This window comes from Mytilus californianus, unplaced genomic scaffold (assembly GCF_021869535.1).
Source record: "Mytilus californianus isolate M0D057914Y unplaced genomic scaffold, xbMytCali1.0.p SCAF_6, whole genome shotgun sequence".
Taxonomy (NCBI): domain Eukaryota; kingdom Metazoa; phylum Mollusca; class Bivalvia; order Mytilida; family Mytilidae; genus Mytilus; species Mytilus californianus.
The window spans coordinates 71510429-71527824 of NW_026262712.1; the positions used below are offsets into that span (position 1 = coordinate 71510429).

General features: G+C 32.7%; 2 protein-coding genes across 3 annotated transcripts in view; one reads left to right on the forward strand and one right to left on the reverse strand.

The window, feature by feature from the left end:
- Window positions 1-17067, reverse strand: part of LOC127704608 (uncharacterized) — a 45513-nt gene extending 28446 nt beyond the window's left edge. The window contains exons 1-5 of the mRNA XM_052208726.1: window positions 16941-17067; window positions 9908-10039; window positions 6005-8563; window positions 3436-3530; window positions 2413-2492 (exon numbers count right to left, since the gene is read on the reverse strand). Of these exons, the coding sequence (XP_052064686.1) occupies window positions 2413-2492; window positions 3436-3530; window positions 6005-8563; window positions 9908-9998 (2825 nt within the window). The 5' untranslated portion in view covers window positions 9999-10039; window positions 16941-17067. The remainder of the gene's footprint in view (window positions 1-2412; window positions 2493-3435; window positions 3531-6004; window positions 8564-9907; window positions 10040-16940) is intronic.
- A 14-nt stretch (window positions 17068-17081) lies between these two features.
- Window positions 17082-17396, forward strand: part of LOC127704607 (uncharacterized) — a 57618-nt gene continuing 57303 nt past the window's right edge. Inside the window, exon 1 of one of the 2 annotated variants that reach the window (XM_052208723.1) lies at window positions 17082-17365. In XM_052208723.1, coding sequence (XP_052064683.1) covers window positions 17359-17365 — 7 coding nt within the window. In that variant the 5' untranslated portion in view covers window positions 17082-17358. The remainder of the gene's footprint in view (window positions 17366-17396) is intronic. The other variant, XM_052208724.1, reaches the window with a different exon arrangement.

The following is a 17396-nucleotide window of genomic DNA, read 5'->3' on the forward strand; positions in this document are numbered from 1 at the left end:
CCCCTTTGTCGAGCTTTCTGCGACAAAAGTCGCAGGCTCAACAATAACACCTGAGTGACTGACATATAGATCATAAAATATTTCCATATACCAAATATATTTGAATTATTGCATATAGTATTAGAAAAAAAGACCAAAACTCAAAAACTTAACTTTTTTGACCACTGAACCATGAAAATGAGGTCAAGGTCAGATGACACCTGCCAGCTAGACATGTACACCTTACAATCATTCCATACACCAAATATAGTACACCTATTGCATACAGTATAAGAAAAACAGACCAAAACACAAAAACTTAACTATAACCAATGAACCATGAAAATGAGGTCAAGGTCAGATGACACCTGCCAGTTGGACATGTACACCTTACAGTCCTTCCATACACCGAATATACTAGACCTATTGCTTATAGTATCTGAGACATGGACTTGACCACCAAAACTTAACCTTGTTCACTGATCCATGAAATGAGGTTGAGGTCAAGTGAAAACTGTCTGACGGGCATGAGGACCTTGCAAGGTACACACATACCAAATATAGTTATCCTATTACTTATAATAAGAGAGAATTTAACATTACAAAAAATCTTAACTTTTTTTTCAAGTAGTCACTGAACCTGAAAATAAGGTCAAGGACATTGGACATGTGACCTATGGAAACTTCGTAACATGAGGCATCCATATACAAAGTATGAAGCATCCAGATCTTCCACCTTCTAAAATATAAAGCTTTTAAGAAGTTAGCTAACGCCGCCGCCGGATCACTATCCCTATGTTCGACAATAAAACCATGTAACTCGGAAACGTAAAATCTAAAATATATATAAAAATCGAAAGGGAGCTCATGTCAATAGATATAAACAATTCACCACAATTTCTTGCAAGTTGGTGAAAGCATTCTTGAGTTATTGTCCGAAAACTGGAAAATCCCCCTTTTTTTAATGAATAAAACCCCATGACTCGGAAAGGTAAATTCTAAAATTTATAAAAAACAAAGGGAGCTCACGTCAATAGATATAAACAATTCGCCAAAGTTTTATGCAAATTGGTAAAATCGTTTTTGAGTTAATGTCCCAACATGTTGAAGACAGACAGACAAACGGACGGACAGACAGACAACTGTATACCATAATACGTCCCGTAAACGGGCGTATAAAAAAAATAGTAATATAGAACAGAGTTCTAATGTCCCTGCATTGAACATATTTTATCTATCCAAGGTACAAGGGCAATTATTAAAAAAAAACTCTCTTTTTTGGTTCTTTAAAACTTTTCAAAAATATATTAGAGAAATGAAGGCTTCAGAGCAAATGCAATGCAATTTTCTGTTATAATCAATATTTCCAAGGGGCATAACTCTTTTAAAAATAATTGATCGGCACTGATTTTTAAGTGTGTCAAAGACATTGCTGATATAAACCTATGATATAAGTTTCATAAAAATCTGGCAAGAATTGTACACATGAGAGCACTAACGATGCAATTTTCCATATAATTAATGTTTCCAAGGGGCATAACTCTTTTAAAAATAATTGATTGGCACTGATTTTTGAACTCATCCAAGACATTGCTAATATAAACCTATGATATAAGTTTCATAAAAATCTGGCAAGAATTGCACATGTGAGAGCGCTAACAAGACCAGACAGACGGACTCCCGGTAATTCTATGTCCCCCGCAACGTGTTGTGCGGGGGACAAAAATCATCATCTAAGTGCAACAACTACTATTTAGGAGGTTGTCTGACAATTTAGTTTTCAAGATAAAAAGGAAACATTATAACAAGAGTGCACACGCTGAAATGTTTCGCCTTCTTTACTTACCATTGATATTATGTTGATAGTCCTAAATGAAAGATTTACTACAACTATTACATAAACTTAACATGATCCTAGAAAATGAAGTCAAGGTCATATAAACCAAACGAGAAATACATGTACACCTTACAATCATTCGATACACTAAATATAGTTGACCTATTGCTTATAGTTTCTAAGAAACAGACTTAACCTTGACAAAAGTCGCAGGCTCGACAAAAAAAAAATGGTAAAAATCATCATCTAAGTGCAATAATTCCTATAAGAGGTTGTTTGAAAGTTGATCTTGACACCTCAAAAATTCTTGCCACTTTAAGATTTTGTCTATCTGTAACCGTTTTCAATATAATAGACAAAACATTCATTTTGCCTCTATGATTTAATTTTAGCCATTTTAGCCATACCAGCCAAGTTGGTCGGCAGGAGGATCGTCAGATACATTTTTGAACATGGATACCCTAATGATGATTGTGGCCAAGTTTGGTCAAATTGGCCAGGTTGTTTCATTTGTAAAAGTTTACAGATGAGGAAAGACAATGGAAGACAAAGAGCAAATGATGGTAAGAGTTTAAAAAACAATTTCAAATATTTACGGTTTGATTTTTGTATTTCTTGAACGACCTCTTCTCTGTGAACTACCTAAGTCTCCATCAAATGTAGGCTCTTTTTTTTCCTATTAATGAAAGATAAATATACACAGATTTTTCTTAGATATTTCTAAATTAACAAAACAAATCAACAAATTATTATTTGATAAAAAGTTAAGCAAGGCTCATATTATTTCAGAATGACAGAAAACACTTCTTTTTTTGTCAATGACAATGCAAAGTGTTAAGACCAGTCCAGTAAGCTTGTTTGCTTGCAACTAGGTACAAGATGTGTATTTGATGCAATATCCAATATAGCTATTATATTTGAAGGGTACAGTTCTGTTTGCCATGAATGTTGGTTTTTTTCGCCTTTTCACAAAAAAATTCTTTCAGGCCTATCTTGTACATGTCTTTATCAGATTTAAGTCATTGCTTATCAGCATCCAATGGGTCCTTACCCAAGATAGTTTTTGTTTTTTTTTATTTTCTTTGAGTTGTCGTCTCAGTGAGAAATACCCTACATCTCTTCTAATCTGCTTATATCACAAATCACTTTTAACTTTAATATATCAGTGATTACCAAAAAATACCTTTTTGCTTACATTGATAATATGTCAACTTGGCTTAACTTTTCCAGCATGAAAGAACAATGGTTAATTTTATATACATTTAATAACAAACAACCCAGTTAAAATGAATAAAAGCAGATATTGGGTATACATCGGTTCAATGAGACACAAATCCAACAACACAAAAATTACCCATATGACATCTGGAGGTCAACATAATACTGTAAATTCAGAAATTATTATGAGGTTTTTATTATTGCGAATAATGCCACTGGGTGAGTATCGCAATAAGAACTCACATTCTGATATCTGATACATATATCTGTATACAGATATTCCTGAAATAGCAATAATTAATATGGCATTTCTGTCAATTCTTAAAAAATCGCAATAATAAGTCCACGTTATAATTTCTGAATTTACAGTATGTGCCACAACAGATTGATTGTTGACTTACATCGGCAACTGGTGTCCATGCTGGATCTGAGTCAGAATCGTAGGTCTCAGGAACTTTATCTTCTTCCATATCACTTTCACTGTCTTTATATTTTTCTGCGCAAGAAAATTGAATTCTATAAAAATAACAGCTGCAACAAAATTTGTTTCAGGCAACTGGTTTTGTATCATCACAGAATTATTCATTTGAACAATAGTCATTATACTTATATATGCAAGAAAGTTCAGCTTTACAGCTGTAAATAAATTGCTTCGCCGAGCGCAGCTGGATACGACCGCAGAGGTCAAACCCTGAACAGTTGGGGCAAAAATGGACACAATATTCGTGCTTGATACAGGTCTGAATTTGGATTGTAATTAAATATTTGAAACAGAATAACTGTAGTCAAAGAACTTAGAATTGGTTATATGATTTGAATTTATATTCATTTTTTGCTTTTGTGCAATACACTTTGCTGTTGCGAATTGACCCCCCCTCCCCCACAAAAAAAAAAAATTACCCCCCCCTTTTTTTTTCTTTTGTGCAATACACTATGCTGTTGCATATTAACCCCCCCCCCCCCCCCCCCCCTTTTTTTTTCTTTTGTGCAATACACTATGCTGTTGCATATTAACCCCCCCCCACACACACACACACACACACACTTTTTTGGCAAAAAAAAAAAAATATTTGAAGAATTTTTTATTTTTAATTTCTGAAATCTGAAATGAGAAAAAATTGACCCCCCACAATTTCTCTTTTCACCCCCCCCCCCCTTTTCCCCCAAAAAATTTCTTACCTCAAGATATGGTCATAATCTCAATTCAAATTTCCAATGGAGTTTGCAACCAAAATTACCCAATTATATTTACCATAGTGCTAACTTAATCTATTTTATAATAGAATATAAAACATGGTGTCAAAAATTATCTTTCATATGGATTTTTTTGTAAAAAAAAAAATGATGCAACATTTGCAGATATTTTCACTGGTCTTCCTTTATAAATATGCATTTCTTTAAACATAATTTAAAAGCAGTGTTAGGGAGATAATCAAAACGTTGTGTTTGGATTACCTCCCTTACATTGCTTTGAAATTGTCTTAAGTAATTGTCCATTAACCGTTTAAAAGCAGTGCTAGGGAGTAATTCAAATGATGAGTTTGAATTACCTCCCTTACACTGCTTTAAATTATGTTTTGTACTAAATTTATTGTCCATTAACCAGGACACCCTTGTTTTTCTCCTTTTTTTGCCCCTTTCCTAAACTGTTTGAGCCATAACCCCCAAAGCAACTCCTAACCATCCCTTTGTGGTATGGAAACTTGTGGTATAATTTCAGAGAGATCCATACACTGTTCCACAAGTTATTGTCTGGAAACTAGAAAAATGCTTATTTGGGGGCCCTTTTTGACCCCTAATTCCTAAACTGTCAGGACCATAACCCCCAAAATCAATCCCAACCTTCATTTTGTGGTTATAAACCTTGTGTTTAAATTTCATTGATTTCTATTTAATTATACTAAAGTTATTGTCGGGAAACCAACTGTCTTCAGACGACGACGCCGACGACAACGTGATACCAATATACGACCGCAAAATTTTTTTGTGGTCATATAAAAAGTATTTAAAATTTGCATGTTTGTTAGGAAATATCATTAAATCAAATAAAAATATTACCTTTGCTTACTGCCCAGTTGAAGATTTAAAAATTAAATCATGGAATAGGCAATAATAGACAGCCCATTTTATATATAAATATATATATATATATATTCTGTTTGGTATTAAATCAATAATTAAGATCCATGTTACATCTGGTGATCAGCTTGTATACACTATATTCTGCATTATACTTTACTTCCAATAACATTTAAAGTATAATGTAAACAAGCTGTAGCCCTGCCTATCTATTGATTGTAGATGTCAATCTTAATTACAATGCTTGAGCAAACATTTATACAAACAAAGCAAGCAAGCCAACCAAACTTTTAAACTACAAACAATAGGAAAAAAGATCTAAGATGGTGTTTTTGTTTTTCTTAGTTGTTTAAGTACTTTGATTTTTAATGATATGTTGTTCTAAGTCTCTCCTGTTAATCTTCTAATTGTGTTTGTCCTTAGTTATATCTTAATGTTTTGTCCTTTATTTAATTTGGTGTTTTTGTCAGATCTTTGGTAGTCTCTTTCTGTCATATTTTTTTGTCCATAAATTGTTTTATTATAGATTGAGGTCGTTTTTTTTATGTTGGGGCCTTTCATAGTTGACTTTACGGTATGGGTTTTTCTCATTTTTAAAGTAAAACAGTGGCCTATAATTGCTTAAATCCACCTCATTTGAACTCTGGTTGAAAGTTGTCTCATTGGCATTCATACCACATCTGCTTCTTTTTATCTTATTTTCATTCACAACTTTTTGAGACAATGGACTTTTTAGGATTTGACATTTTGTATTGACACTTTTCTATTGTTGAAAACCATGTAACATGTGTAATAACCCCTAGATGTCTTTTGATATTTTGTATCTTTTTGTTTTGCTGTCTCATTGACATATACCCAACATCTTCTTTTATTCATCTGAATTATACATACTCTGTTGAGCTATTTCTTTAGCTTTCCTTGCTGAAGTTCTTCTAGCTGGTACAACAGGGGAAGGAGTTCTCTCCCTTTCTTCTTCTTCTTCTTGTGAAGACCCAACCTGATATTCTTCCCCAGAAGAACGCTCATGATCTTCATCACTTCCTCTGTAACTTCTGGAACGTTTTTGTTTGACTATTGACTTCCCAGATGTCTTTGACCTCTTTTGTTTTGGAGGTGTTTTTTGTAACTTTATCCTCATTTTTATAGTAGGATGTTCTTTGTCACCAGTGTCAATATTTTTTACAGTACCAGTTAATCCAGTACTCGCTTCATCATCATCTGACATTTTGGTTTTAGAACTAGACATACTAGATGTATCTCCATTTGATAGAGAATTAGAATCAGATTTATTGTCAGTGTCTGGTTTAGGTGTGCTAGCGGCACTATCACTACTTTTTTCTACTGAAGTCTGACGTGGACGTTTTGGTTCAGGGATATATTTAGGAAGTTGCGGTTTTTTGGTAACAGCAGTATTTACACTAGATAATGTCTCTGGTTTCTTTCCTTGAATGAAACTTAAAAACGAGTCCATAAATGCATTATTTTTATTACTTTTAGCAGGTGTTTGTTTTTCTACAGGTTTTTGAGGCTGAGGAGGATCAACTTTAACTTGACCCTGAGGTTGAACTTTTGGTACTTGTGTTTGTTCATTGGTTGTTTTCTCTGTAACTGGTGGTTTTTTTAAATGCTGAAATTCATCATCCTCTTCTACTGGATTTATTACTGCACTTGGTGGCAAAGCTGGTTCTGCTATAAATGGTTTATTTTGTGAAAAATCATCTGAAAATCCTTCAAACAGTCTCCCACGTAGATTTTGCTGCTCTACATGAGGATTATCACTAATAAGACTTGACAATGCTGCTTCATCCACAGTGGATGATGGATTACTTTGTGGATTTGCACAATAATTTTGTTGTGTCAAATTTTGACCATATGAATTAAATGTGTCTAAATTACAAAGGTTACCATTTCCTGAATATACTCCTTGATCCATTTCTAATGCATCAAATTCACTCGAATTTAACTGAGCCACAAAAGAAGATTGATTTGGAGCACCTTCATAGGAATACTGATTATTATCCAGAATCCTATTTTGTTCATGTGGATTTTGCATTGGAGTATTTCCTTCACTGAATCCATGTTGATTGTTTGAGGACATGAAATTATTTCTAGATGAAGCAATACCTTGGGGGTTAAAGTTTTCATTTCGAACAGTAGAATTTCTATATGTATCATTGTTTATATTTCTCTGTCCTAAATTTTCCATCATGGTCCCACTTGCAGCAAAATCATAACCTCCATGCGCCTGTGTAGAGTGTTTAGGGGGACTTTGGGAATATCCAGCACCCATCATATTTTGGGAATGAGATATTAGCTGACCCTGAGACATATCTGGCAGTTTTGAACTTGAAATTTGTGAGCTCTGCATACTGAAATGACTTAAGCTTTGGTTATTGCTTCCGTAATTCTGTCCATAAATGTTACCTGACATTAATAATTGACTTTGCTTATACAGATTTTCCTGACCTCCTTTCTGTGAGAAAACCTTTAATTGTTGTTCTTGCTGAATAAAAGAGTCAACTAATTTCTTCTCGTCGGTAGATTTTGTTTCTTCTATTATAGTTTCTTTCTTTTTCCGACCTCGTCCCTTTTTTGGTTTTGTTGTAGAATCGGCTACTGCTTGAATCGTCACTGGGCCTCGATTAGAAGTAAAAGAATCTGAATTCTCTTCGGAGACCAATATTCTTTGTGAGTTGTAGGTATTTTGTTGAGGATCTGTAGAAACTATTCTTTGATCAGTACTAAAACTTTGTTGGTGTAGTGAATTTGAACCTGGAAAAGACAAATGTTCTGGATTTCTAAAGGAGCTTCCTGTTGAAAAATATTGATTGTAATTGTCTCCCCTGTGGTCAGATAATGACACAGTTGGTCTCACTTGTTCAAATTGTGTATCATGTTTAACACTATCTAGATAAGGTTGTGAAGTAGGTAAAGGATATGTAAAGTTTCCTACTGATGATCTTAACAACTGTTCCCTCCTAGAATTCAAAATGTCACTTTGTTCCTGTTGTAGATGTTGTGAGGTTCTTTCAAAAGTATCTGATCTCTCTGAAAATTGAGAATTAAATGTGGGTGAAAGTGGGGAATTTATAAGGTTATTTTGTGTTGGACCTTCCTGAATAGTACTTTGATGGAGGCTGGAAATTCCACAATGTGCTGGTGGTGGTAAAAAGCGCTGACCCAGGGAAGAAAAATCTGTTGGTAAACCTCCAATTAAGCTTTGTGAAGTCTGAGCTAAATTAGGCTGTCTCCAACTATGATTTCTGTCTTGTGCAAATAATGGTTTTGGAGGTGATAAATCTAGCCCAAAATTATCAGGCTCTCTTTGTCGAACTCCCTCAAATTCAAGTGGAGTTAATGCTGTTGGTTTAAATGGTCCTGTAAATACTGTGGATGAGCCAGAAAGACCTGGTACTGGTCTTGTCCCAGCATGGGGTGACAAGTCTCCAACTGAAAGACAAAAAAATAAATAAATGTACTACTCAGGTTAAATAATACTGTTATAGCTTATTCAAATAAATCAAGTGCTTTCTGGCATTATCAGCTGTAATTACATTGTACCTAGATATCTAAAAATACCTACTGGAATTTCAAGTTCATACATGCATTTATAAATGGTGAATCAATCTTTTTACCATACACCATTTTAAGAGATTAATAAATGTGGTGAATATTTTAGTCTGAAATAACATCCTTTATGTAGTGTAAATTGTAATTGGGCTTTGAACTAGCTTTCCATAACGCTGTCCATGGTGTTAAAACACTAAATCACTGGAATGTTTTTTAATTGATTTTAGTCTCTGATTTTTTATTATTGTTTTTTGCTTTTAACTAGCTTTCAATAAACTGCGAGTACTCTCAATTCATTCTTTCGTGTTAATTTGATCTGTTGACACAATTTGTAATGCATTTTTGTTATTCAATGTTTACTTATTTTGTGTTATATCTCGTCTCACTATTTTAAATAATATACCACCTTTGGTAAGTATTTATTATGACAATAAATTTTCATCTCTGTACTCGTACTGTGAACAACAAATTTATTTTGTAAAAAATATTTCCATACTCCTAACAACAAAATTATCATATCTATGTACCTGTGTACATTATTTTATTTAATGCCATTTTTTCCCAGCTTATAGTTGTCTTTCTGACACTGTTTTACATCTTTTTTTTAATAATAATGTATTTATATTGTGTCATAGATTAAATTTATTTGTTCAGTGTATGTTTACTTGTTTTTGTTTATACATTGTATGTCTTTTTGATCGAATTAAGCCATTTCAATTGATATTTTATAGTGTGTCTTTTTATGTTGTAATGATACACTACTGTTTCACGTTAGGGTGATGGTTGGCGCCTGTTAAGTTTTAAACCCGCTGCATTTGTATGCACCTGTATTGAGTCAGGAGCCTGTTGTTCAGTGGTTGTCGTTATTGGTGTGGTGCAGAAGTGTTTCTCGTTTTTTATATAGATTTGACTGTTGGTTTTCCTGTTTGAATTGTTTTACACTAGTCATTTTGGGCCCCTTTATAGCTTGCTGTTCGGTGTGAGCCAAGGCTCTGTGTTGAAGGCCATACTTTGACTTATAATTGTTTACTTTTTACTCATTGTGACTTGGATAGAGAGTTGTCTCATTGGCACTCATACCACATCTTCTTACTTCTATTAAAAACTGCAAGCACTCTTATATCTGTATTTTGTGTATTTTGACTAAGTTATAATTGTACTTTACACATATGATAATTATTTCAACTGATTTTTAGTTTATTCTAATGTTGTTGTCTGAAATACCTGTTTGTTCAGTAGATATGTATGGATCAAATGTGGGAAATCCTTGTACTAGTGAGTTATATGCTTGATTTCTCCATTGGTTTGGATCCATAACAGGTCTACCTTACATCCATCATGTCTGCAATCTCACAACTACAAATAAATATACTTCATTTATCAATTTCTTAAATAATGTTTCAAGTTTCATGAAGTCAATTATGTCTTCACCTTTGGGTACTTCTAGGGAACTAACAGATATCCTTTTATTTGACATGTGCCTTATTTCTAGCATATCTTGAAAACCTTTCCATTCAATTTGAAATACACTATTGTTGACAGCCTAACTAATTTTGCTTTGATAGCATGGCTCACGCTAGAGTGCAAAAGACTTGTTTTCTCGTCTTGTCACTTCACCATTCAGTGCTGTCAAAGGCAATATCATGTCCACCTTGTCATCAGTATTTCTTTTATTTTAAATTAATTTTCTAGAAATGATGACAAAAATTAACACACAATTTTGGAGATGAGAATTGAGTAGTCAAATAATTAGGAAGGCATTCAAAATTTTAATGAGACCATGCTTATGTTTCAAGTCTTAATTCAGGTTATTAAATTTTTAGTAAAATCAACAAAATAGTGAAATTGTTTTTCTCGCATTTTCTCCCCTTTAGAGACCCTCTAACTGTGGTCCTCCAGTGAAAATAGTAAAAACAAGAGGCTGTCAGAGTGACAGGAAACTGGATTTTCCTGCATGAAAATGATATTTGCAAACCTGGACCCCCAAAAAAAGTTGTTCAGATTCAGCATTTCCAAGAATCCCATATATTCAATTTTTGTTGAAATCAAAGTTTAATTTTGGACCCCCGATTAGGACCAACTTGAAAACTGGGCTCAAAATCAAAAATCTAAATACATGTTTATTAATAAACAATATAAGTTTTAGTTTTTAAAGGAGTTTGCTCCATAAAAAATATATATATATATATATATATATATATATATAGCATTTAGAAATTTAGTTTATACAGAATAACAAACAAGCCTACTACAAAATTCTTCAAAACATTTATCAAAAAAAAAATAAAAACAAATAAATGGAGAATGTGTCCATCATATAAAGTTATAAAGGGACATAACTGAAGTACGGTTAAAGTGACCCTACTGAAATTTATACTTGATCTGAGTTTTGTGGTAATAAGTATTGTGTATAAGTTTCATAACATTTGGTTGAGGCAAACTTAAGTTAGAGAACAGAAACGAAAATTTTCAGCAATTTTTCCATTTGTAAAGGGGCTTAACTCTAGAACAGTATAAGTGACACCACCAAAATTCAAACTTGATCTGTATTTTGTGGTAATAAGCTTCACGTTTAAATTTCATAACATTTGGTTGAGGGAAACTTAAATTAGAGAACGGAATCGAAATCAGCAATTTTTCCATTTGTAAAGGGGCATAACTCTAGAAGGGTTAAAGTGACACCACCAAAATTCAAACTTGATCTGTGTTTTGTGGTAATAAACATTGTGTATAAGTTTCATTACATTTGGTTGAGGCAAACTAATGATAGAGAACGCAAACGAAATATTCAGCAATTTTTCCTTTTGTAAAGGGCCATAACTCAAAAGGGTTAAAGTGATGGCACCAAAATTCTAACTTGATCTGTGTTTAGTGGTAATAAGCATTGTGTATAAGTTTTATAACATTTGGTTGAGGCAAACTAAGGTTAGAGAACGGAAACCAACTTTTGGATGTACAGACGGACAAGGGTAAAACTTAATGCCCCCTCTGCTATAGAAGGGAGGGGGGGGGGGGGGGGGGGGGGGGTAAAAATTCCAAAATATAATTTATCATTAATACTATAAAAATAATTATTATTAATCTTTAAAACTTATCTGTAATTAATTTCAAAATATATAATAATGAGAACTAAATTTCAAACTATATTTACAATGTCCTACTGAGCTTATCATCAACAACACTTAGGAAAAACAAAATTTTCAAATAAATCTGTCACTCCAATTATAATTTTGTTAGTTGATAATTACCACATGTTTGTTATCTTGATAAAAGGTGGAAATTATTGCATGAATAAAACAGATACAATCATTGATAGACTATCTATCCATATACTTATTAATTACAGCATTTATGTTCAAAGGGAAATAACTCAAAATAAATAAATCATATACATTGTAATAAGCAACACTTTTGCTACTGAAAGGTCTACAACTCAACAACGAGAACAGCTAAAATCGTGAAAATTGGAACTTGAGCTTCATTTAGTCACAGAAAACAACATATCTAAATTTGAAAAGATTTTGTCAAAGCATTTTCATGTTAATGAACGGATACTGTTTGGCAGCCGCCCGCCCGCCCGCTGTACATCCCCAAAGCAATAACCGATTTTTCCTTCGAAAATCCAGTTAAAAATGCACTGAAGGTAAATCCAGAAAAACACTTCATAGTCACAAAATTTATAAAGTATAACAGTGTCTTCCCTAGAAAATTTTTCATGCATAGTGGGTCCATGGTGAATTTGCAACGTGGCGCGCGACGCTTTTTCAGAATTAGTTACATTACATAATTTATATGTTTAAAGCCATATACCAATCTAATTGTTTTATTATAGGTACAGCAATTCATATAAGTCATGGAATTTTAAAGTATTTATCACAGATGAGAGTAATTAATGAAAGACCATATAAACAATAATAACAATAATCCAGTCTGCAATAGTTATTTACAAATTAATGTCATATACACATTATTTTGTTGATATCTTCCTCTGTTTCAACTTTCCAAAGGTCACCACATATTTTTCAAAATCAAAAGCTTCTTCCTTTGGTCCTTCAATTGATATATGCATTAAGCAATTGAGCACTTTTTGGCATAGTCTGTTTCTCAAAGGTGATTTTCATCTGTCGGACTACAATTTGATGAAGGAGTAGACTTCTCTTACCAACTTGTCAAAAAAGTTGGGCCAGTAAGGCGATGTTTCTTTGATGGTTGCTTGGACATGGTTGTTAAACTGATGATTGTTCTTCGAATTTTGCTGATAGAATGGTTTCAGCATCAACAGCAAGTTGTTAAATAAAACTTTGAATGTCATCATTGCTTCACAGAGATTTTACAGGAAACAATAAAAAAAAAATTTATTTGCGTTAATTACAGAAGTCGTCAGTGAAGAATACCTGACATACTGACACACGGATGACATATTTGGCAATTACCTGTTTGGAAGCTAAGCTGACATTTATTTCATGACAATTAACTATTTTTTTTTAAATACATCCCTGTCCGATTTATTTATAACGCTTCATAATTGTAAAAATCCTATCTTGCCGAAGTGAAAGAAATTTAGCCCCACTTGTGAAAAAAAACGGCAAATGAATCCGCTACACGTGAAGCTTGTGGCCCATTGAAATTAAAATAGAACAACACAAGTTTATTCAAAACAATATTTCCGTAAATAAATACGTATATTTTGAAAGTTTTCTATCAAATCTTTTAAATATTTCATAAGACATGTCTTTTTCTCGGCCCGGTGGCGGTGATGTGTATTCTTTGATAAAATCAATCAACCGCGACTAATCTAAAAATAACTGATTGTTGTGACCAATCAAAAAATAATTCATCGATGTAAATATAGCTGATGAAGTAACTGAAACTTTATTAAAAAAAAAAAGTTTTTTCCATTCTCGGTGAAATTATGTTAGTTTTATTTTAAAATACCAGAGACTACACCAAATTTTAAATTTCTACTTTTTAAAGATCACAGTAAAATAACGATGTCAAACACCCGGCCGTTTTTGAGGTGAAATTTATACAGTAAAAGGTTAAACTTTTTATTTAGCACAGAAAGATATGCATTGGAGATAAATCTGACTATTTATTTATTAGCTGACTGGTAACTTCTATTATGTAACCGAAGTCTCGATGTATAACCAGCTAATCAAGAAGGTTGTAAAATCCCGGCACGCGCGACGTGATGCATCCACATTATTAGTCGGATGAGTTTAAAACACCTGTGGAGTGTTGTCACTTGTTACTTCACTTTCAAAATATCGATAATAAATATTTTACACAGTTATAATTTTCACACATAGCGGGATGCATTGCGGCAATGATGAAAGCATGGCGGTCGAAATTTATGCGTAGCGGTACCGCAATGCTTGAATAGCCTAGGGAAAACACTGTATAATTTCATTTGCAAAACTTCATGTTAACCACGGATGCTGAAATAACTACACAGGATACCTATAAGACTAAAATTATTCAGATTGATGATGATGATGATGATGGATAGCTGTTTTACGTCCAGCAGCAAATTAAATGCATATTCACAGTCGGAAACCCAGTTGAAATATAACAAAAGAAATGGAGCTCTTTGTTAGAGAAGGTGAAAAAAACAAAATTGGTATATTTGAATTGTTTACATCTGTTTCTATGGTCTTTAAAAGTTTAATGAAGGTGCATAATTTAGGATTTCATTCATCTTATATACATGTTTTTACTTGAATTATAGTATGGACCTTCGAGATATTTGTAAACTTTTAATTTATGGACAAATTTTCATAAAACCTTCAATTGTGGCAGGTTCAAATCCAAGTGGATCTTTTTTGTGCATAAGCATAAATTCTGTAGAAAAAAAATCCACAGAAAGATAATAGTTTGATCTTTCTAAAGCATTAATTTGCATCTCTGCCCCCTGTTTTTGTTTTATTTGTTATTGTCTTAGCAATGTCATTGTGACTAGTTTGATAGCTGTTTGGTATAGTCCGCCTTTCTTTTACAAGTCTTAGAATCGAATGACTTGGCCTTTGATCATCATGTCAATATTCATTTCGTTAAAATAATTCACAATACAAAACCTGTTTACGTTTTTTGAATGTCACTTTATTTTTATACTTAAATACTTATATTTATTCTATAGCATTACACTAACTAAAGCATGATTAAATAAAATGCTCCGCTGGGTGCAGCTTGATACTACTGCAGAGGTTGAACCCTGAACAATTGGGCAAGTATGGACACAACATTCAAGCTTGATACAGCTCTGAATTTGGATTGTGATTAAATATTTGACACAGCATATGTTTCTGACACAGAATTAATGTGGTCTAAGAACTTAAAAAAATTTAATTTACCTATTCAAACCATATCATTATTATTTGCTTTTATATATAAATCAGATATAACCAATTTAAAATGGAAAATTTTAAAGAAAAAAAAAGGATAAAAACAGAGAAAAATCCCCCCCCAAAATTTTTTGAACCCCCTTATGATTCATCACCCCCAAACTCAATCCCAGCCTTCCCTTTGTGGTATGGTACCTTGCAGTACAATTTCAGAGAGAACCATACACTTGAACACAAGTTATTGTCTGGAAACTAGAAAAATGCTTATTTTTGGCCCCTTTTTAGCCCCTTATTCCTAAATATTGTACAATTACCCCCAAACTCAATTCCAGCTTTCCCTTTGTGATATGGAACCTTGTAGTACAATTTCAGAAAGATCCATACACTTAGTAAATCTGTTGTCAGACTATAAACAATTAAAGTTCAATTAATTCTCAATGTCATATTAAAAATTTATGAAAATGTAAAGGGAGCTTACATCAATAGATATAAATAATTCACCAAAGTTTCATGAGAATTTCTGACAGCATTTTTGAGTTATTGTCCAAAAACTGGAAAATCACCCCTTTTTTAATGAATAAAACCCCATAACTCAGAAATGTAAAATGTAAAATTTATAAAATTCTAAATGGAGCTTACATCAATAGATATAAACAATTCACCAAAGTTTCATAAGAACTGCTGAAAGCATTTTTGATTTTTTGTCTGAAAACTGGAATATCCCCCTTTTTTTAATGAATAAAACCCAATAACTCGGAAATGTAAAATCTAAAATATATAAAAATCAAAAGGGAACTCATGTCAATAGATATAAACAATTCACCACAATTTCTTGCAAGTTGGTGAAAGCATTCTCGAGTTATTGTCCGAAAACAGGAAAATCCCCCTTTTTTTAATGAATAAAACCCCATAACTCGGAAACGTAAATCTAAAATTTATAAAAATGGAAAGGGAGCTCATGTCAATAGAAATAAACAATTCACCAAAGTTTTATGCAAATTGGTTAAAGCACTTTTGAGTTAATGTCCGACATGTTGACGACGGACGGACAGACAGACAGACAACAGTATACCATAATACGTCCCGTAAACGGGCGTATAAAAATCAATAAAAAACAGGTACCTTTGATTGGTAATCAAATGTATAATGATTTGTAATCAAATGTATAATTATTATAATGAAATTTTCTACAAAGAAAACAATTTGTTTTCAACTCAAATATTTATGAAATTATTCATTTTTAAGATTTTACAGCATACTGTTTTCTTTAATAATCTGTTGGTAAAATAACCCATATATGAGCACTTTTTAGGTGAAAGTCCTTTTTTTCTTTACTGTTTCATACAGAAGGAAAGAAAGTTATAATCATGATAATCACAATTTCTGTTTTTTTCTCTTTTAAAAACAACTTTCTTTTCTGTATAATTGCTCATTTTATCATTTTGGAATTAATCAAATTTTTTTACATTGTTGTTATAAAATACATTAGAAATTTCCAATCATTATTTTCAAATTGTTTCGAATTCGTAATGTAAGGTCGTATGTTATCGTCAATAATAGAGAGTCCTTTTTTGACACATCTCTGTTTACATACAATATTGGTAATTAGAACTGAGTCGACAAGGTATTCAATGCGATTGTCGAGTGTCAAGTCCCGTCAATATATTATGTCCCAGCCTGGCTTCAAGTACATATATGTCATTCGTGACAGATTTAATTTATAAGTTTACTATAAATCTTATCAGAACAACACAAGCATCTTTTGGTAAATAAATGATCCATAAAATAAAAGATATACATGTACATCTGCTACAGCAGTGTAAAAATCATAATAAACTGACAGCAAAATTATGAGGGTGCATTTGCGCTGAAGGTTTTTATCATGTAGCAAGCATGCACGCGAAAATGTTCTCTACCTTAAAGTTGTTAAGGGTGGTAGTTTATTCAGACTGGTTTACAGTTTAATGCAGTAACAACTTATGTTGTTTCTGAAAGTGTGTATTTGTTTTCTTGCGCCATGTTCAGCCTCTCAAATTACCCAATATCCTTTACCGGAAGTCAGTTTTTCATTGGTTGAGTCGAAGAATGCAGCGCACCGACTTGGAAGGCTTGATTTTTATTGAAAAACCTCTCTTACAACAAATATCACTCAAAATTTAATAAGCTTTACACTAATTGTTTACTACAGATGTAGCAAGCTCTGAAAGCGAAAGTAGATGTCAAGAAATTGATTTATCAAATTTTAAATGACATGCGGACCGGAAGTCGTAAATTTTGCCTATAGTGAAGACAAGCTTGATTGAAATTTCAAATCCCACTGATCTCTTCACCAAAATGGAAGGTAAAATGGCATTTCAAACGAACTTTAATTC